At 41.2% G+C, this 22250-nt stretch overlaps 1 protein-coding gene across 2 annotated transcripts in view; it reads right to left on the bottom strand.

Moving 5' to 3' along the window:
• Positions 1 to 22250, bottom strand: part of abtb2b (ankyrin repeat and BTB domain containing 2b) — a 177431-nt gene that overhangs the window by 21518 nt on the left and 133663 nt on the right. For both annotated transcript variants that reach the window (XM_014123879.3, XM_014123880.3), the window contains one exon: positions 7373 to 7525. In XM_014123879.3, the coding sequence (XP_013979354.2) occupies positions 7373 to 7525 (153 nt within the window). The remainder of the gene's footprint in view (positions 1 to 7372; positions 7526 to 22250) is intronic.

The raw sequence follows: 22250 nt of genomic DNA, 5'->3' as shown, positions 1-22250 counted from the left end.
AGCCAGGAAGCATAGGAACTGAGAAGTGGTCTGTGGTCACCACCTGCAGAACCACTCCTTTATTGGGGGTGTCTTGCTAATTGCCTATAATTTCCACCTGTTGTCTATTCCATTTGCACAACAGCATGTGAAATTTATTGTCAATCAGTGTTGCTTCCTAAGTGGACAGTTTGATTTCACAGAAGTGTGATTGACTTGGAGTTACATTGTGTTGTTTAAGTGTTCCCTTTATTTTTTTGAGCAGTGTATATTTGGCTAAGGTGTATGTAAACTTCCGACTTCAACTGTACATTAAATACACTACCAAACGTTTAATTTGGGGGCCTTAGGATATTTTTGTTATTTTGAAGCTAATTTCCTGCAATTCTATGTAGTGTAACATGACTGTCTGCTGTTTTTCTTTTTTTAACAACACCAGGATTTACGAAATATTTCACCAAAGTTTGAAACCAGTATCTTTGACTTCACCATCTATTGATATGTCCAAAGTTTTAGCATCTTTCATAAATGTTTTTAAATTAACCTTTATTTAACTAGGCAAGTCAGTTAAGATCAAATTTTTATTTACTATGACGGCCTACACCGGCAAAACCGGACGACGCTGAGAGAATTATGCACCACCCGATGGGACTCCCAATCATGGCCAGTTGTGATACTGCCTGGATTCAAACCAGGGTGTCTGTAGTGACGCCTCTAGCACTGAGATGAAGTGCCTTAGACCTCTGCGCCACTCGGGAGCCCAAAAGAGACATGCGCTGGCAGTTTTCGGAGGCGGAATAGCAAAGCCAAGTCAGCCCATGCTCATGGTTTTCACAGGGGAAGTGAAATGATAGGCTACAATTACTTTACAAATGATGCACTGTACAAATGACATGTTACAACACCGTGAGGTCATTGGACACGAAACAACAATACAAATGTAATAACAGCACCACAAACAGATAAACAAGTTCCTTGAATTTTCACTTGTAGTTTAGCTGCACCAATCAAAGCAGTTTTGGGGCGACGGGGGAGCATATGGAGCGATTTCTGTGCCAACAGAAATTGTATTTGAATTTTATAATTTTGAATTAAGATATTGAATTTGAATGTGATATTTTAAAATGTTTAATACACAAATTGAATCATTGAATTCATATTTCATAATATGAAACTGAATTACATTTCAATTTAATTGAATATTCAAATGTAATATTTATATACAGCGAACTCGGAAAGTATTCTAACCACTTTACTATTTCCACACTTCGTTATGTTACAGCCTTATTGTAAAATGGATTAAATTGCTTACCCCATAATAACAAAGTAAAAATAGTTTTTGAGAAATGTTTGCTAATTAATATATATTTTTTTTACTGAAATATCACATTTACATAAGTATTCAGACCCTTTATTCAGTATATACTATTTTATTGAAGCACCTTTGGCAGCAATTACAGCCTCCAATCTTCTTGGGTATGACGCTACAAGCTTGGCACAGATCCTCTCAAGCTCCTTCAGGTTGGATGGGGAGAGTTGCTGCACAGCAATTTTCAGGTGCTCTCCAGAGATGCTCAATTGGGTTCAAGTCCAGGCTCTGGTTGGGCCAATCAAGGACATTCAGAGACTTGTCCCGAAGCCACTCCTGCGTTGTGTTGGCTGTGTGCTTAGGGTCATTGTCCTGTTGGCAGGTGAACCTTCGCCCCAATCTGAGGTCCTGAGCGCTCGGAAGCATTTTTTCTTTAAAGGAACTCTGTACTTTGCTCTGTTAATCTTTTCCCTTGATCCTGACTAGTCTCCCAGTCCCTGCCGCTGAAAAACATCCCCACAGAATGATGCTGCCACCACCTTGCTTCACCGTAGGGATGGTGCCAGGTTTCCTCCAGACGTGATGCTTGGCATTCAGGCCAAAGTTTGGCTTCATCAGACCAGAGAATCTTGTTTCTCATGGTCTGAAAGGCCTTTAGGTGCCTTTGGGAAAACTCCAAGCATGCTGTCATGTGCCTTTTACTGATGAGTGTCTTCTGTCTTTCCACTCTACCATAAAGTCCTGATTGGTGGAGTGCCGCAGAAATGGTTGTCCTTCTGGAAGATTCTCCCATCTCCACAGAGGAACTCTGGAGCTCAGAGTGACCATCGGGTTTGGTCACCTCCCTGACCAAGGCCCTTCTCCCCTGATTGCTCAGTTTGGCCGAGCGGCTAGCTCTAGGAAGAGACTTGGCGGTTCCAAACTTCTTCCATTTAAGAATGATGGAGGCCCCTGTGTTCTTGGGGACCTTCAATGCTGCAGAAATGTTTGGGTACCTTTCTCCAGATCTGTGCCCCAACACAATCCTGTCTCAGAGCTCTATGGACAATTCCTTCAACTCATGGGTTGGTTTTTGCTCTGACATGCACTGTCAATTGTGGGGCCTTATATAGACAGGTGTGTGCATTTCCAAATCGTGTCCAATCAATTGAATTGACCAAAGGTGGACTCCAATCAAGTTGTAGAAACATCTCAAGGATGATCGATGGAAACAGGATGCACCTGAGCTCAATTTTGAGTCACAAAGCAAAGGGTCGGAATACTTACGTAAATAAGTTATGTTTTTATATGTTATAAATTTGCTTTGTAATTATGGGTTAATGTGTGTAGATTGATGATGAAAAAATGTAATGATATCAATTTTAGAATAAGGCTGTAACGTAACAAAATGCGGAAAAAGTAAAGGGGTCTGAGTAGTTTCCGAATGCAATGTAAATAAACTCAGCAAAAATAGAAACGTCCCTTTTTCAGGACCCTGTCTTTCAAAGATAATTCATAAAAATCCAAATAACTTTACAGATCTTCAATGTAAAGGGTTTAACCTGTTTAGGATAGGGGGCAGTATTGACACGGCTGGATAAAAAACGTACCCGATTTAATCTGGTTACCACTCCTACCCAGTAACTAGAATATGCATATACTTATTACACATGGATAGAAAACACCCTAAAGTTTCTAAAACTGTTTGAATGGTGTCTGTGAGTATAACAGAACTCATTTGGCAGGCAAAAACCTGACAAAGTTTCAGGCAGGAAGTGGCCTGTATGACAAGGTGTCGTTCTTCTTGTCTCTGTTTATTGAAGAGTGAGGACCTTAGCTGTCCCGTGACACTTCCTACGGCTGCCATAGGGTCTCAGAAGGCGGCAAAAAGCTGAATCGTGGCTTTGCAGGCTCTGGCTGAAAAAAAGTAGCGCGTTTGGGTAGTGGCTGGTTACAGTACTGTGAGACTCAGGCTCGTGCCCGCGTCGACCGAAAGCTTTGTTTACTTTCCTCTGTTTAGCTAAAAGGAGATTCCCGGTCGGAATATTATCGCTTTTTTACGAGAAAAATGGCATAAAAATGGATTTTAAACAGCGGTTGACATGCGTCGAAGTACGGTAATGGAATATTTAGATTTTTTTTGTCACGAATTGCGCCATGCGCGCGACCCTGATTTACCATTTCAGATAGTGTCTGGGACGCACAAACAAAACGCCGCTATTCGGATATAACGATGGATTATTTTGGACCAAACCAACATTTGTTATTGAAGTAGCAGTCCTGGGAGTGCATTCTGACGAAGACAACAAAAGGTAATGAAACTTTTATAATAGTAAAGCTGATATTGGTGAGTGCTAAACTTGCCGGGTGTCTAAATAGCTAGCCCGTGATGCCTGGGCTATGTACTTAGAATATTGCAAAATGTGCTTTCACCAAAAAGCTATTTTAAAATCGGACATATCGAGTGCATAGAGGAGGTCTGTATTTATAATTCTTAAAATAATTGTTATGCTTTTTGTGAACGTTTATCGTGAGTAATTTAGTAAAATGTTAGCGAATTCCCCGGAAGTTTGCGGGGGGGTATGCTAGTTCTGAACGTCACATGCTAATGTAAAAAGCTGGTTTTTGATATAAATATGAACTTGATTGAACAAAACATGCATGTATTGTATAACATAATGTCCTAGGGTTGTCATCTGATGAAGATCATCAAAGGTTAGTGTTGCATTTAGCTGTCTTCTAGGTTTTTGTGACATTATATGCTAGCTTGAAAAATGGGTGTCTGATTATTTCTGGCTTGGTACTCTGCTGACATAATCTAATGTTTTGCTTTCGTTGTAAAGCCTTTTTGAAATCGGACAGTGTGGTTAGATAAAGGAGAGTCTTATCTTTGACCGAAAAGAATGAAATGATATAGATACTTTTGTACCTGTTTCCTCCAGCATCTTCACAAGGTCCTTTGCTGTTGTGTGAAAAGTGCAAATAAATCCCAGAACCAAAGTACGTTCATCTCTAGGAGACAGAACGCGTCTCCTTCCTGAGCGGTATGACGGTTGAGTGGTCCCGTGGTGTTTATACTTGCGTACTATTGTTTGTAAAATGAACAGATGTACAGATGAACATGGTACCTTCAGGCATTTGGAAATTGTTCCCATGGATGAACCAGACTTGTGGAGGTCTACAATTTCTTTTCTGATGTCTTGGCTGATATCTTTTGATTTTCCCATGATGTCAAGCAAAGAGGCACTGAGTTTGAAGGTAGGCCTTGAAATACATCCACAGGTACACCTCCAATTGACTCAAATGATGTCAATTAGCCTATCAGAAGCTTCTAAAGCCATGACATCATTTTCTGGAATTTTCAAAGCCATTTAAAGGCACAGTCAACTTAGTGTATGTAAACTTCTGACCCACTGGAATTGTGATACAGTGAATTATAAGTGAAATAATCTGTCTGTAAACAATTGCTGGAAAAATTACTTGTGTCATGCACAAAGTAGATGTCCTAACCTACTTGCCAAAACTATAGTTTTTCAACAAGAAATTTGTGGAGTGGTTGAAAAACCTGTTTTTATATATATATATATATATATATATATATATATCAATAATGACTAGCTCAAGAATAAGAATAAGTGAAAATTGTCATCTTATCCAATGGATTCTGTAAATTTTCTGATAAAAAATGGAAGTTGCAAAAACATAAGTTTGCACCCCCTATTTTAATTTGCTCTATGGCTCAGGTGGCCAAGTGTAGGCTATGGCGAAAAGCTGTTTGACTCACGAAGAGGTAGATATTTACAGGCGTTTCTGATTAATAAACATGCTGGTGGGTGATAACATTCAAAGAAAACCCAGCCCTGAAAAGAAATGTAGACCACAAAGTATTAGCACGTCATATCAAAGGGAAACACAAGGCATTGACATAAAAATAAATCAGAAGTCCCCACTTCAAGCCCAAATACACTGAACAAAAATATAAATGCAACATGTAAAGTGTTGATCCCATGTTTTATGAGCTGAAATAAAATATCCCAGAAATGTTCCATATGCACAAAAAGCTGATTTCTCTCAAATGTTGTCTACAAATTTGTTTACATCCCTGTTAGTGAGCATTTCTCCTATGCCAAGATAATCCATCGACCTGACAGGAGTGGCATATGAAGAAGCTGATGAAAAGCCATGATCATTACACAGGTGAACCTTGTACTGGGGACAATAAAAGGCCACCTTAAAATGTGCAGTTTTGTCACAGATGTCACAAGTTTTGAGAGAGCGTGCAGTAGGCATACTGACTGCAGGAATGTCCACCAGAGCTGTTGCCAGAGAATTGAATGTTCATTTCTCTACCATAAGCTGCCTCCAACATCATTTTAGAGAATTTGGCAGTATGTCCAACCGGCCTCACAACTGCAGACCACGTGTAACCACGCCAGCCTAGGACCTCCACATCCAGCTTCTTCACCGTGCTGAGGAGTATTTCTGTCTGTAATAAAGCCCTTTTGTGGGTAAAAACTAATTCTGATTGGCTGGGCCTGGCTCCCCAGTGGGTGGGCCTATGCCCTCCCGTGTGGCTCAGTTGGTAGAGCATGGTGTTTGCAACGCCAGGGTTGTGGGTTCAATTCCCACGGGGGACCAGTATGGGAAAAAAAATGTATGAAATATATGAAATGTATGCATTCACTACTATAAGTCGCTCTGGATAAGAGCGTCTGCTAAATTACTAAAATATAAATGTAAGGCCAACCAATGGCTGCAACCCTGCCCAGTCATGTGATATCCATAGATTAGGCCTAATGAATTTATTTAAATTTCCTTATACAAACTCTAACTCAGTAAAACTTTGAAATTGTTGCATTTTGCGTTTATATTTTTGTTCAGTATATATCATACTTTGACTAAAATGATGACTTAATGACTTCAATTATTTTCCAACATCATGGGTAATCTCTGGGCATCATCTTGTGCTACTCTAAACCACATCAGGCAACCACTTTTGAGGTCTTGGAAAAATATCTGCTGTATCTGCCGTTTAATTCAATTGTACACCAGCAAGAGCCCATTTACTTGGCTAGCTTTGTTTCTGTACTGTACAATGTACAGTATTGTACATATGATGGCAGAGTTTGCAAAAACAAATGACCACCCGTTTGATAGGCTATAAATCTTAATAAAAAAAAAAATTGAATTGGGAAGGTTTTTTTGGGGAATGTCTTAGAAATGACTGTTTTGGCATGCTAACTGGCTACAGAACACACACGGGCACACACAAACAGGCCTTACTTCCTCAGAAAGTTGCAGGAAATACAAATCACTGATTTCTTTTTATGAATTATGCAGAACGAGTTACATTTAAATACCCTACCACTGTTGTTCGTCTGTGAGCTGCACCACATGAAAACCAATTGTTTGAGCTGTGCGCTCTTACTGCCTGACCAATGATATTCTTCTCAAACTAAGCTATGAGTGCGGTGCGTGTGTAACACACATTATGTAACACACACATTATTTCACCTTTATTTAACTAGGCAAGTCAGTTAAGAACAAATTCTTTATTTACAATGACCGCCTACCCCCCTGGCCAAACCCTTCCCTAACCCGGACGACGCTGGGCAATTGTGCGCCGTCCTATGGGACTCCCGATCACGGCCGGTTGTGACACAGCCTGGGAATGAATCAGGGTCTGTAGTGACGCCTCTAGCGCTGCAATGCAGTGCCTTAGACCGCTGTGCCACTAGGGACATAGTAAGGTGTATGTTGATCGGCTACTGCTGCCACAATTGCCCCTTTTCTCCCTCCCTCCTCTCCATCTCTGCTAGGGATTTCTGAGATTTTTGATATGTAAAAAAATCTTAAGCTAACAAATGGTACGCTTTTTGGCTTTTTTCTAACAAGGGGTATGGCCTACCCCAATGCACCCTCTCAATTCGAGCCCTGCATGTAGGAGTGTGTTTCAAAGAGCACTCATTTTTGGACAAGTCTGAGAGTGAGCTACCTGCATCTCTGCTATGTATTTACCTGTGTGTGTGTGTGTGTGTGTGTGTGTGTGTGTGTGTGTGTGTGTGGTGTGTGTATATATACACGTGTTTTTGCACTCTCTCTTACTTAAGCTGTCTGGGTTCACAGTCCAGGCCTGGGAGGAGCTGTCTGGCGGTCTGTCTGACATCATCGCTGTCCACCAATAGGCTGCGGCGGTGCTCAGCGTGCACAATGGCCACTCGCATCCACTCCATCAGGGGCGGCAGCAGCAGGAAGGGCCTATGGAAGACACAGAATGGTGTTACAGAACAATTCACACCCCATCAATACCTGTATCCTTCAGAAAGGGGCTATGGAGAGAGAATTCCCTATTCCCTATTTAGTGCAGTAATTTTGACCAGGACCCATAGTGCTCAGTGATAGGGTGCAATTTGGAGCGCGTGTTATTATATAGCTCCCTTATAATGTAATATCTTCTATTTTGCCCCAAATATAAGCTCCAGGAAGAACCAGTTATGGAAAGAAGGGCTTGTGTCCCAAATGTGTAAAACAGGGCTTGTGTCCCAAATAGCACCAATAGGACTCTGGTCAAAAGTAGTGCACTATTTAGGGAATAAGGTGCCATTTGGGACATAACGGGGGCTGGATGGGAAACCAATCTGTCCCAAATAACATCCTGTTTTGAAAGAGGAACTCCAACTTTCCAGTCTAAATATGCATTTACTAAATGTAGCAAGTGATTTAGGCACCCAGGAGAGTTCAGGGAGAGAGAAAAAGAGAGAGAGAGAGAGAGAGAGAGAGAGTCTGTTCTTTCCTTTTTGAGTATCTCTGGCTCAGACCTGAAGACCAGCATTCAGCAGGATGACATCTCCTGACCCTGAACACCACTTGTGTGTGTGTGTCTGTGTGTACATCCTTGTGTATCTTGACTGGAACGAATTGCAAAAATAACTGAAGTTGGAGACTTATATCTCATAACTTTAAGCATCAGCTATCTGAGCAGCTCACCGATCACTGCAGCTGTACACAGCCCATCTGTAAATAGCCCATCCAACTACCTACCTCATCCCGATATTGTTTTATTTACATTTGTTTTGTTCTTTTGAACACCAGTATTTCTACTTGCACATCATCATCTGCACATCTATCATTCCAGTGATCATTTGCTAAATTGTAATTACTTCGCTACTATGGCCTATTTATTGCCTTACCTTCTTACTCCATTTGAACACTGTATATAGATTTTTCTGTGTTGTTGTTTTTTGTTGCACTGCTTTGCTGTATCTTGGCCAGGTCGCAGTTGTAAATGAGAACTTGTTCTCAACTGGCCTACCTGGTTTAATAAAGGTGAAATAAAACATTAAAAAAAAAAAAATCTTCCGCCTGCTAGCCATGTAATAGAGATGGAAGAGGTCAAGGGGGTGAGACCAGTATAGAACCAGAGTGTCATTGATTCCTGCCCTCTTCCTTCACCCCACCCTCTATTCAACCCCCCCAAACCTGTACCTGTTAGCAACTACCAATTTCCCCCAAACCTTTTAAAATCCCACCGACGCCCTACCCCCTATTTCCTAATCACCTGCCCATCAATTGCCTACACACACTCACAGAACTTCCATCCCCCACCCTCAGCTCCCCCCTACCAAGCTAACCCATAGCTGCAACCCCAAACTTAAATTATTCAAACCCCCCAGCCCCCATCGGGGCCCCTGGCTGCCTCTCAACTGTCAGCCCTCGGTGACAGCAACAGAGACTTTCCCTGTTCTGTCACTATGTGAATGCACTGGAGCTTTATCAAATGTTCTCTCCCTCTTTCTGTCTCTGTCACTAGAGGATGATAAGACAACTGAATGACAGTATCAATGCTAGCCAACAATGCTAATGAAGTTTAAGAGTACTAACAATGACAACAATGTGAATGAGACCACCTTGGAGTTGCCTGCTGTGCCTCGCTCAGTCTCATACACAGAGTGTAGATGCATGAATGACACCACAGGTGTTCGGGTGCTCATTATCCACAGTCAATATACACTACGGAGACGGTGTGTGTGTTCGTGTGTCTCCAGGGCTTTGCTCAGAAAAACATCACAGCAGGAGTGTGTGTGATTGCAAAATCTTTAAAGATGAGGGAGACAGTGTTCAAAACACTCATTACTATCACTGTTGCTGCTTCACGCGATCAAAGAGTGCAATAAAACAATACAACTCCTCCTATATTGATGTTTTATTGTCACATACTCCGGATACATGCAGTTAAATGTGTTGTTTTACAAGGTCAGCCATAGTAGTACGGCGCCCCTGGAGCAAATTAGGGTTAAGTGTCCTTTCTCAAGGGCACTTCAAAAATATTTTTTCACCTTTACGGCTTTTCGAACCCTCTAACCACTAAGCTACGTGCCGCATATACTCCTATTATTTACTACTGGCTCTGTAATCCCATCTATATTTAAATATAACAGCAAACACAGACATTAATATACAAGAATCCAGATAGAGCAAGTAGTGATATTGTTGATGTGTTTGTGAGTGAGGGATGGAAGGAGGGAGTTAGGGAGGGAGAGAGAGAGAGATATTACCATACGACAGACCACATATTCACCCTGCACACCATAATTGACAAACAAACCAAAATAAAAGCAAAGTCTTCTCATGCTTTGTTGATTTCAAAAAAGCTTTTGACTCAACTTGGCATGAAGGTCTGGAATACAAATTGATGGAAAGAGGTGTTGGGGGAAAAAACCTACAAATTATAAAATGAACGTACACAAATAACAAGTGTGCAGTTAAAATTGGCAAAAATCTTGCAGATTTATTTCCACAGGGCCATGGGATAAAACAGGGATGCAGCTCGAGCCTAAACCTCTTCAACATATATATCAACAAATTAGCGAGGGCACTAGAACAGTCTGCAACACCCGGCCTCACCCTACTAGAATCTGAAGTCAAATTGTTTGCTAATGATCTGGTGCTTCTGTCACCAACCGAGGAGAGACTACAACAGCACCAAGATCTTCTGCACAGACACGGTCAGACCAGGGCCCTGACAGTGAATCTCAGTAAGACAAAAATAATGGTTTTCCAAAAAAGGTCCAGTTGCCAGGACCACAAATACAAATTCCATCTAGACACTGTTGCCCTGGATCACACAAAAAACTATACCTATCTCGGCCTAAACATCAGCACCACAGGTAACTTCCACAAAGCTGTGAACGAACTGAGAGACAAGACAAAAAGGGCCTTCCACGCCATCAAAAGGAACATAAAATGCAACATTCCAAATAGGATCTGGCTAAAAATACTTGAATCAGTTATAGAATCCATTTCCCTTTATGGTTGTGAGGTCTGGGGTCCACTCACCAACCAAAACGTCACAAAATGGGACAAACATCAAATTGAGACTGCATGCAGTACTCTGCAAAAACATCCTCAGTGTACAATGTAGAACACCAAATAATGCATGTAGAGCAGAATTAAGACGATTCCCGCTAATTATCAAAATCCAGAAAAGAGAAGTTAAATTCTAAAACCACCAAAAAGGAAGCAATTCACAAACCTGCCATACCAAAGCAATTACCTACAGAGAGATAAACTTAGAGAAGAGTTCCCTCAGCAAGCTGATGCTGGGGCTCTGTTCACAAACAAACCCCACAGAGCCCAAGGACAGCAACACAATTAGACCCAACTAAATCATGAGAAAACAAAAAGATAATTACTTGACACATTGAAAATAATTAACCAAGGAAACTGTGCAAACTGGAATGCTATTTGGCCCTAAACAGATATTACACAGTGGCAGAATACTTGACCACTGTGACTGACCCATAAATTAAGGAAAGCTTTGACTAGGGAAAGACTCAGTGAGCATAGCCTTGCTATTGAGAGGCCACTATAGCCTGTCATCTCTCGAGAGCCAGATCTGCCTATGTGCACACTGCCCACAAAATTATGTTGAAAATTAGCTGCACTTCCTAACCAAATGTATGACCATACTAGAGATACATATTTTCCTCAGATTACACAGACCAACAAATCATTTGAAAAATCTAATCCAATTTTGATAAAGTCAGATATCTATTATGTGAAATAGCACAGTGTGCAATCATAGCAGCAAGATGTATGACCTGTTGCCGCAAGAAAAGGGCAACCAGTGAACATAATTTTCCCTTTTGTCCTTGAACTACTTGGACATTGTTACAATATAATATAACAATATGCCTTAAAATAACATTAGAAAGGTCTCTATTCTTCAGAAACCTTTGGAGTGTAATGTTTACAGTTCATTTCTGATTGTTTATTTCACTTCTGTTTATTATCCATTTCACTTGCTTTGGCAATGTAAACATGTTTCCCATGCTAAAATACCTTTAAATTGAATTGAAAGAGAGAGAGATGCAAATAGATACAGATAGAATGTGATGATAGCATGAGGGAAGAGTACAGGGGGAGATAAAGGAGTGTGTGTGTGTCTGTTCGTCTGCTGTAGATCATTTTTCTCCAGTAATCCCAGTGACTTTTAGAAGACCATGCACACAGGTAAACAATCCTGCTACCAGACCACGCACGTGGTGCGCTCTCTTTTGCTCTCTCTACTGCCTGTCTCTGACCCCTGCCATGACAACAAAATTAAATCAGAATGCAAGCAACAACATTTGTTATAGCACTTGGGCTACAGTCAGCAAACATAGGGAGTTGAGACGATAGTTCCAATCTATGTACGTTGAAAATTGCTGTGCTTTATAACTCAAATTCCAAATTCTCACCTGTTAGTCCTCCCCCTGCTTAAACATGGGCGGTGCTCTCTCTCTCTTGCTTTCTCTATTGCCTGTCTCTGACTCCTGCCATGACAACGAAATGAAATCCAAATGTAGGAAATACATTTTTTGTTATAGCACTTGGGCTACAGTCAGCAAAGGTGAGTAGTTAACCTGTTATGGATAGGGGGCAGTATTTTCACAGCCGGATAAAAAACGTACCCGATTTAATCTGATTATTACTCCTGCCAAGAAACTAGGATATGCATATAATTATTAGCTTTGGATAGAAAACACTCCAAAGTTTCTAAAACTGTTTGAATGGTGTCTGAGTATAACAGAACTCATTTGGCAGGCCAAAACCTGAGAAGATTCTGTACAGGAAGTACCCTGTCTGACCATTTCTTGGCCTTCTTTGCCATCTCTATCCATTACAGAGGATCTCTGCTGTTACGTGACACTTCCTACGGCTCCCATGGACTCTCAGAAGGCGGCAAAAAGCTGAATCGTGGCTTTGCAGGCTCTGGTTGAAACAAAGTAGCGCGTTTGGGTAGCGGCTGGTTACAGTACTGTGAGACTCAGGCTCGTGCCCGCGTCGACAGAATGCTTTGTTTTCTTTCCTCTGTTTACCTAAACGCAGATTCCCGGTCGGAATATTATCGCTTTTTTACGAGTAAAATTGCATAAAAATTGATTTTAAACAGCGGTTGACATGCTTCGAAGTACGGTAATGGAATATTTAGAAATCTTTTGTCACGAATTGCGCCATGCTCGTGACCCTTATTTACACTTCGGATAGTGTCTAGAACGCACGAACAAAACGCCGCTATTTGGATATAACGATGGATTATTTTGGACCAAACCAACATTTGTTATTGAAGTAGCAGTCCTGGGAGTGCATTCTGACGAAGACAACAAAGGTAATCAAACTTTTGTAATAGTAAATCGGAGTTTGGTCAGGGCTAAACTTGGTCGGTGTCTAAATGGCTAGCCGTGATGGCTGGGCTATCTACTGAGAATATTGCAAAATGTGCTTACACCGAAAAGCTATTTTAAAATCGGACATATCGAGTGCATAGAGGAGTTCTGTATCTATAATTCTTAAAATAGTTATTTTTTTGTGAACGTTTATCGTGAGTAATTTAGTAAATTCACTGGATGTTTGCGGGGGGGTATGCTAGTTCTGAACGTCACATGCTAATGTAAAAAAGCTGGTTTTTGATATAAATATGAACTTGATTGAACAAAACATGCATGCATTGTATAACATAATGCCCTAGGGTTGTCATCTGATGAAGATCATCAAAGGTTAGTGCTGCATTTAGCTGTGGTTTTGTTTTTTGTGACATTATATGCTAGCTTGAAAAATGGGTGTCTGATTATTTCTGGCTGGGTACTCTGCTGACATAATGTAATGTTTTGCTTTCGCTGTAAAGCCTTTTTGAAATCGGACAGTGTGGTTAGCTTAACGAGAGTCTTGTCTTTAAAATGCTGTAAAATAGTCATATGTTTGAAAAATTGACGTTTTCGGATTTTAGAGGAGTTTGTATTTCGCGCCACGCCCATCATTGGATATTGGAGCAGGTGTTCCGCTAGCGGAACGTCTAGATGTAAGAGGTTAAACAGATAGAGAATTCTAACAAAAATTCTCAATTGATGACCTGTTCGTCCTCTCCCTGCCTAAACATGGGTGTTGCTCTCTCTCTCACTACCGCCATTATCATATGACCAAATACTATTATCATATGACAAAAATGGCTGGCCTTAACCATGATGGAGTTAGCTTATTAATATTAATTAGATTCTGCTTTTATTAGCTAAATCATTTATTTACTGGCTGGCAATATTTATAGCTAGCTAGCTGATTACATAAACTTAGCAAAAAAAGAAAATGTCCCTTTTTCAGGACCCGTCTTTCAAACATAATTCATAAAAATCCAAATAACTTCACAGATCTTCATTGTAAAGGGTTTAAACACTGTTTCCCATGCTTGTTCAATGAACCATAAACAATTAATGAACATGCACCTGTGGAACAGTCGTTAAGACACTAACAGCTTACAGACGGTAGGCAATTAAGGTCACAGTTATGAAAGCTTAGGACACTAAAGAGGCCTTTCTACTGACTCTAAAAAACACCAAAAGAAAGATGCCCAGGGTCCCTGCTCATCTGCGTTAACTTGCCTTAGGCATGCTGCAAGGAGGCATGAGGACTGCAGATGTGGCCAGGGCAATAAATTGCAATGTCCATACTGTGAGACGCCTAAGACAGCGCTACAGGGAGACAGGACGGACAGCTTGATCATCTTCGCAGTGGCAGACCACGTGTAGCAACACCTGCACAGGATTGGTGCATCCGAACATCACACCTGAGGGACAGGTACAGGATGGCAACAACAACTGCCTGACTTACACCAGGAATGCACAATCCCTCCATCAGTGCTCTGACTGTCCGCAATAGGCTGAGAGAGGCTGGACTGAGGGCTTCCAGGCCTGTTGTAAGGCACGTCCTCACCAGACATCAACGGCAACAACGTCGCCTATGGGCACAAACACACCGTCGCAGGACCAGACAGGACTGGCAAAAAGTGCTCTTCACTGACGAGTCACGGTTTTGTCTCACCAGGGGTGATGGTCGGATTCGCGATTATCGTCAAAGGAATGAGCGTTACACCGAAGCCTGTACTCTGGAGCGGGATCGATTTGGAGGTGGAGGTTCCGTCATGGTCTGGGGCGGTGTGTCACAGCATCATCGGACTGAGCTTGTTGTCATTGCAGGCAATCTCAACGCTGTGCGTTACAGGGAAGACATCCTCCTCCCTCATGTGGTACCCTTCGTGCAGGCTCATCCTGACATGACCATCCAGCATGACAATGCCACCAGCCATACTGCTCGTTCTGTGCGTGATTTCCTGCAATACAGGAACGTAAGTGTTCTGCCATGGCCAGCGAAGAGCCCAGATCTCAATCCCATTGAGCACGTCTGGGACCTGTTGTGTCGGAGGGTGAGGGCTAGGGCCATTCCCCCCCAGAAATGTCCATGAACTTGCAGGTGCCTTGGTGGAAGAGTGGGGTAACATCTCACAGCAAGAACTGGCAAATTTGGTGCAGTTCATGAGGAGGAGATGCACTGCAGTACTTAATGCAGCTGGTGGCCACACCAGATACTGACTGTTACTTTTGATTTTGACCCCTCCCTTTTGTTCAGGGACACATTATTCCATTTCTGTTAGTCACATGTCTGTGGAACTTGTTCAGTTTATGTCTCAATTGTTGAATCTTATGTTCATACAAATATTTACACATGTTAAGTTTGCTGAAAATAAACAGTTGACAGTGAGGGGACGTTTCTTTTTTTGCTAAGTTTAGTACCAGTCTATTATGAATTGTACAGTGTAGTTAGCTAGCTATGTAGCTATTCATCAATTTACTTACAGTCCTCTGCACTCCCAAAATTAATCTTATGTCATGCACTTTTCTCCTCTTTGGTGTTGGCACTTCTATTTTGGGCACTAGCTACTTTTTCACTAGGGTGAAAACTTGCTCACGGAGTGCTGCTCTTCTAAAAAAATTCCTGACAGCTAAAAATGCCCTATTTCTTCCATGTTCTGCATACTCACTACACATGTCATGCATTGAGCATGTTTGGGATGCTCTGGATCAACGTGTACGACAGAGTGTTCCAGTTCACGCCAATATACAGCAACTTCGCACTGACATTGAAGAGGAGTTGGATAACATTCCACAGGCCACAATCAACAGTATGATCCATTCAATGAGAAGGAAATCTGTAGCGCTGCATGAGGCAAATGGTGGTCACCCCAGATACTGACTGGTTTTCTGATGTACTCTCATACCTTAAAGGTATCTGTCGTCCCAGTCATGTGAAATCCATAGATTAGGGCCTTATGCATGTATTTCAAATTGACTGATTTCCTTAACTCTAACTCAGTAAAATCTTTTAAATTGTTGCATTTACATTTTTGTTCAGTATACAGTAGCTACCTCTCTTGAGCAAACACCACAAAGAGAAAGAGAGAGATCGCGGGTAGTGTGCGCTGCTGAACTGTTCCTGCAGACCAAAGCAATACATTGCAGACCGATGAAAAGGGAAAGAGGAGAGGAGAAATTGCGAGTTTCTCCTGTACTCCTTACATGCTGGGCTAAACTTTTTTTCTCTTTACCATGAATGGTCCGACATAGGAGAAATTGCACATTTCTCCATTCTCCTTACAAGCTGGGCTAAACTCTTTTTCCCTTTACCATGAACGGGTGGGGGATCCAATCATAAAATGAGGAGCTGAGGAGCACTGTGGTGCAAAGCCACATAAAGCCAGTAGCTCCCTGACGCTTTACAATGGGGATTATTTTCCCAATCAATCAAACTCATCATGGTATATTATTGGGGGGGGGGGGGTCAAATTGACTGTTTTTTATTGTTGTCTATCACTTGTTTTCTTTGGTGCAAATAAATAAACTGTGCATGTGTCTGTATCTATAATTGTCACCAGGATCACTCTACTCTGTGTCACTTTACTGCATATTAGTTATGACAGCACAAACAACACTCTGGCTCTCAGCCCAGAGCCGTTTCAAATAAAGCATTTTCATCTCCAATACTAAACACTCTTATTGATTCACCAAAAAGCTGCGCTCTAGATTAAACCAATCAGAAACCAGTTCCACATTCCCAGAGGTGCTATATAAAAGGAAAATAATCCCCCTATCCTGGTTTATTGAATGGTCTACTTAATTTACGGCCCTCTCGTATCTCAACAAGAGGCCTGAAATGGGACTCTCTCAGCAGCTTTAAGACAAGAATGGTGTGTGTGTGTGTGGCACACGTTTGTCCTTGTATGCATGAGTGTGTGTGTGCGTGCATCGGTGTGTATACACTCCACTGCCAGTGACCCACACAGGAAATTAGACGGAGCGTGTCTGTCTGTATGTACCCCACCCATCATCACCCTCACAATCTGTCCCCATCACCATGTTACTCAACAACACACACACACAAGTCCCCAACCTTTCACAGTAACCGGTGTCCCCTCTGTCCATCAAAACCAGATGCCCGCTTTGGACTAAAACTAAATAACATGAAGGCTACTCCACCACTAATCCACTTGCCTCCAAACACTATCCCCCACACTAGTGTTGTCACAATACCAGATTTTCAACTTTGATACCGATACCAGGTTTAGTATCACAATACTCAATACCATCACGATACTTGATACCGAAATGAAACCACAAAAAATAAAAGGCATATTAGCTAAAAGTCACAGAATGGGATAAACTCAGATAAATTCAGTTACTGCTCTGTTCAATTATTGGGAATCTTTTGAGTTAAATATTTTTACATTTGACAATTTTTATGTGTATTTTTTAGAGACAGCCATGTATGCATTAATGAATAGATTATACAATCATACAATCAATTTGACTTCGCTTTTACCAATCTAACCAAAACAACATAATGGAAATAAGTTATTTGAATGGTAAATCTATTGATTAACTGGGTAAATCAAGATGTAGCCTAGGTCTATTCACAATACAGGTGAATGCATATTATTCAAAAGGATTGTGTGAATGCATTGAGTTATTTGAGCTTGTTTTAGCTGATTTCATGGGGCTACAAAATCCCTTCTATTTAGGACACGTTTTATTGGCAACTGCGAGGAGAACAATATCATTTTATTGAAGTGATCAACAACATTTGCATAGAATAAGCAATCTCTTCTTATATACAGTGGGGGAAAAAGTATTTGATCCCCTGCTGATTTTGTACATTTGCCCACTTACAAAGAAATGATCAGTCTATAATTTTAATAGTAGGTTTATTTGAACAGTGAGACAGAATAACAACAAAAAAATCCTGAAAAACGCATGTCAGAAATGTTATAAAATGATTTGCATTTTAAATAAGGAAAACAAGTATTTGACCCCTCTGCAAAACATGACTTAGTACTTGGTGGCAAAACCCTTGTTGGCAATCAGAGGTCAGACGTTTCTTGTAGTTGGCCACCAGGTTTGCACACATCTCAGGAGGGATTTTGTCCCACTCCTCTTTGCAGATCTTCTCCAAGTCCTTAAGGTTTCGAGGCTGACGTTTGGTAACTCGAACCTTCAGCTCCCTCCAAAGATTTTCTATGGGATTAAGGTCTGGAGACTGGCTAGGCCACTCCAGGACCTTAATGTGCTTCTTCTTGAGCCACTCCTTTGTTGCCTTGGCCGTGTGTTTTGGGTAATTGCCATGCTGGAATACCAATCCACGACCCATTTTCAATGCCCTGGCTGAGGGAAAGAGGTTTTCACCCAAGATTTGACGGTACATGGCCCCGTCCATCGTCCCTTTGATGCGTTGAAGTTGTCCTGTCCCCTGAGCAGAAAAACAACCCCAAAGCATAATGTTTCCACCTCCATGTTTGACGGTGGAGATGGTGTTCTTGGGGTCATAGGCAGCATTCCTCCTCCTCCAAACACGGCAAGTTGAGTTGATGTCAAAGAGCTCCATTTTGGTCTCATCTGACCACAACACTTTCACCAGTTGTCCTCTGAGTCATTCAGATGTTCATTGACAGACTTCATACGGGCATGTATATGTATTCTTGAGCAGGGGGACCTTGCGGGCGCTGCAGGATTTCAGTCCTTCACGGCGTAGTGTGTTACCAATTGTTTTCTTGGTGACTATGGTCCCAGCTGCCTTGAGATCATTGACAAGGTCCTCCCGTGTAGTTCTGGGCTGATTCCTCACCGTTCTCATGATCATTGCAACTCCACGAGGTGAGATCTTGCATGGAGCCCCAGGCCGAAGGAGATTGACAATTATTTTGTGTTTCTTCCATTTGTGAATAATCGCACCAAATGTCACCTTCTCACCAAGCTGCTTGGCGATGGTCTTGTAGCCCATTCCAGTCTTGTTTAGGTCTACAATCGTGTTCCTGACATCCTTGGAGAGCTCTTTGGTCTTGGCCATGGTGGAGAGTTTGGAATCTGATTGATTGATTGCTTTTGTGGACAGGTGTCTTTTTTACACGTAACAAGCTGCGGTTAGGAGCACTCCCTTTAAGAGTGTGCTCCTAATCTCAGCTCGTTTCCTGTATAAAAGACACCTGGGATCCAGAAATCTTTCTGATTGAGAGGGGTTCAAATACTTATTTCCCTCATTAAAATGCAAATTAATTTATAACATTTCTGACATGCGTTTTTCTGGATATTTTTGTTGTTATTCTGTCTCTCACTGTTCAAATAAACCTACCATTAAAATTATAGACTGATGCTTTCTTTGTCAGTGGGCAAACGTACAAAATCAGCAGGGGATCAAATACTTTTTTCCCCCCACTGTAAAAGTGTGCACTGTCTCTTTAAGAAAGAAATTACGTAATTTGCGAGGCAGAACGTGGCAGTGGAATCTGACTTTGTGGCTATGGAATTTTGTGGAAACCAGACGGGAGGCAAGGGAGACTAAAAGGTTAAGAGTTTTTGGTGGCGAGGGAGACTAAGTGATGTTTTTTTGACAAATCGGCAAATTTTGCGTTAAGGTTAGCATATTATCACAAACAAAGTACTAGGGTACTGAATTGATGTTTGCTTCAGTTGTAAGCTAGCAAGGAAAGGTAGCCTACAATTAAAACTGAAAGCTACCGGTATCATCTTGCTCTGTAAAGTGTTCTCGGCTGGTCGGCCATTGTTTTGGGAACAGTAATGAACAGTTTCAACATTTTTACATGCCGTGTTGCATTATTCAAGTGTGTTAGCTCCCCACTCATTCTGCACAGAAGTTAACACAGACTCTGGGCTCAGTTAAAACAGGCCTAAAGACCATTCTCTTTAGGATGGCTTTCTGTTGATAGATGTGCTCCTTGGTTTCCTAGTCCCTTGTAGCGTCACCTGTGTTCTTTTTGTCAGTTGCCATTTTTTTCCATTTGGTTTTAATTTAAAATGTTATGCACTTTGAGATTATTCTGTATAATGAAAAGTGCTTTAAAAATGTAATAAATTATGATTATTAATGACAATGCTGACAGCACTATGATTATTAACAAACCAGACAGCACAAGCAATGAATGAGGAACTGGAGCAGGCGCTGCTCTTCGCGCTATAAAGGATATGTGCAGGGGCGAAAATCTGATATACACTTTGGAGGGGACAATTACATGAAATTTTCTCAAGAGCAATTCCTGAGGGGGACACCAAAAGTAGTGCTGTAACACATAGCCTACATTGTAATATGGTAAATGTATATTGAGGAACCAAAGAAATAAGGTGTTTGCCGTACTCCTAACTACCGGTACCCAAAACTACACAACTAATCACAACAGCAAAACCATTGCCTTTAACAAATCTTAGTTCAGTCACCAGTTTAAGTTGAGAGTGGGGGTATCCATGGCATTTTCCAATTATGTTCCTATTTTACAAGTCAAAAAAATTGAGAACCTTTCATAATGTTGCCAAACAAAGACTCAACAAACTTACCTGAGACTCCCTGTCTCTGCCAGTCTGTCCCTGCATATCTGTCCCCAACTCTGCTGTCTGTGTGGCATCTGTTGCCTGCTCTGCCTAATGACATCATTGTGAAACATTTCCATTAGAATTTCATTTCTTTCTTATGAACATTTTATCAACTAGTCTTTGAGATATTAGGCTACTAGGGTTCTTACTATGCGTTTTGGTGTATTGAAAAATACTCTGATGTCCGTCTTTTATTTTTCTGCCATTTTTCTACCTGGCTGGCTGGCTGGCTACACACAGTGTGTAGGTTATTTACAGTAGGAGATGGGCTTCTATCATCTTCAATCATTCTATATGGGCTTCGATCTAAAAGGTAGCTAGCAAATGTGAAACGGATTAAAATGACAAGAGTTGACAGCTGTATGAGTTCACCATTTACACAACATATGCTGCAACCTTTTGTAATTTTAATAGTTTGTTTCATATTGGCTGGCTTCCAACAATAGCTGAATTTGCAAAGCTAGCGAGCACCAATTCAGTTTCAGTGGTGTTTGCTATAATCTTTGCTACCCGGGTTAAATAAAGGTGAAATTAAATAAATAAAATTTCCCTTGCGACAATTTAGCTTTTGCAACGAGACCATTAAATATATTTAAGACAATGGTAGATGAGAGTGTAGTTCTGTTCAGTTTGGACTTCAGTTTATCACTAACCTTATCACAGGGACTTTGAAGCACTAACTTACATCATCTGCATGCTGATTCCATCTTTGACGACGCCACATAAATGGAATAGGTACTAGCTAGCTTAATAGTTAATATTTGCGCGCTAGCTCTGCATATTCAGCTAGTGTGTGTGTGCGCGAGCGATTGACTGGATGAACCTCACGGCAGTTACGTTGCAAGCTAAGGAACTGGCAGTGGATCAAACCATTGTGAGGCAAAGGGCGGGGGGGTCGCAATCTTTTGAAACTTAAAAACGCGCTATTAAGTGTCTATAATCAGCACAATTGCTTTCATTGCGTATTATTAATATTATTTAAATTACATAGTTATGTTTTAGTGATATATTGGGGGGGACAAATCATATTTTTCCCAGGATGGGGGGGTCGTGTCCCCCCCGGGATTTCCGCCGATGGATATGTGCTGATAGACTTGATCCTCTCAAATCACATGAGACGCATTTGACAGAAGTTTTTTGTGTATCAAAAAAGTACCGAAGTTTCGGTATACCGTGCAGCACTACCCCCCCCCCCCCCCACCACACACACACACACACACTCTCCCACACAAAGCTGGTTTTGTACTAAAATCACAGATTACAAAAACTCTTGGAGACAGTAGAAGTTGACTTCGCATACACTTTTTAAACAAACATATACAGTGCATTCGGAAAGTATTCAGAACCTTTTGACTTTTTCAACCAAAACATTTAGTTACAGCCTTATTCTAAAATGGATTAAATAAAACATTTTCCTCATCAATCTACACACAATACCCGATAATGACAAAGCAAAAACAGGTTTATAGAATATTTTTTGCAAATGTGTTAAAAATAAAAAACTGAAATATCTTCACATAAGTATTCAGACCCTATGAGACTCGAAATTGAGCTCAGGTGCAGCCTGTTTTCATTGATCATCCTTGAGATGTTATTATAACTTGATTGGCGTCCACCTGTGGTAAATTCAATGGATTGGACATCATTTGGAAAGGCACACCCCTGTCTATATAAGGTCCCACAGTTGACAGCGCATGCCAGAGCAAAAACCAAGCCACGAGGCCGAAGAAATTGTCCATAGA

The sequence above is a fragment of the Salmo salar genome, chromosome 10, assembly GCF_965601325.2.
Source record: "Salmo salar chromosome 10, fSalSal1, whole genome shotgun sequence".
In the NCBI taxonomy this organism is placed as follows: domain Eukaryota; kingdom Metazoa; phylum Chordata; class Actinopteri; order Salmoniformes; family Salmonidae; genus Salmo; species Salmo salar.
The sequence above is the reverse complement of the archived record's forward strand: the minus strand, read 5'-3'. Positions and strand labels throughout refer to the sequence as shown.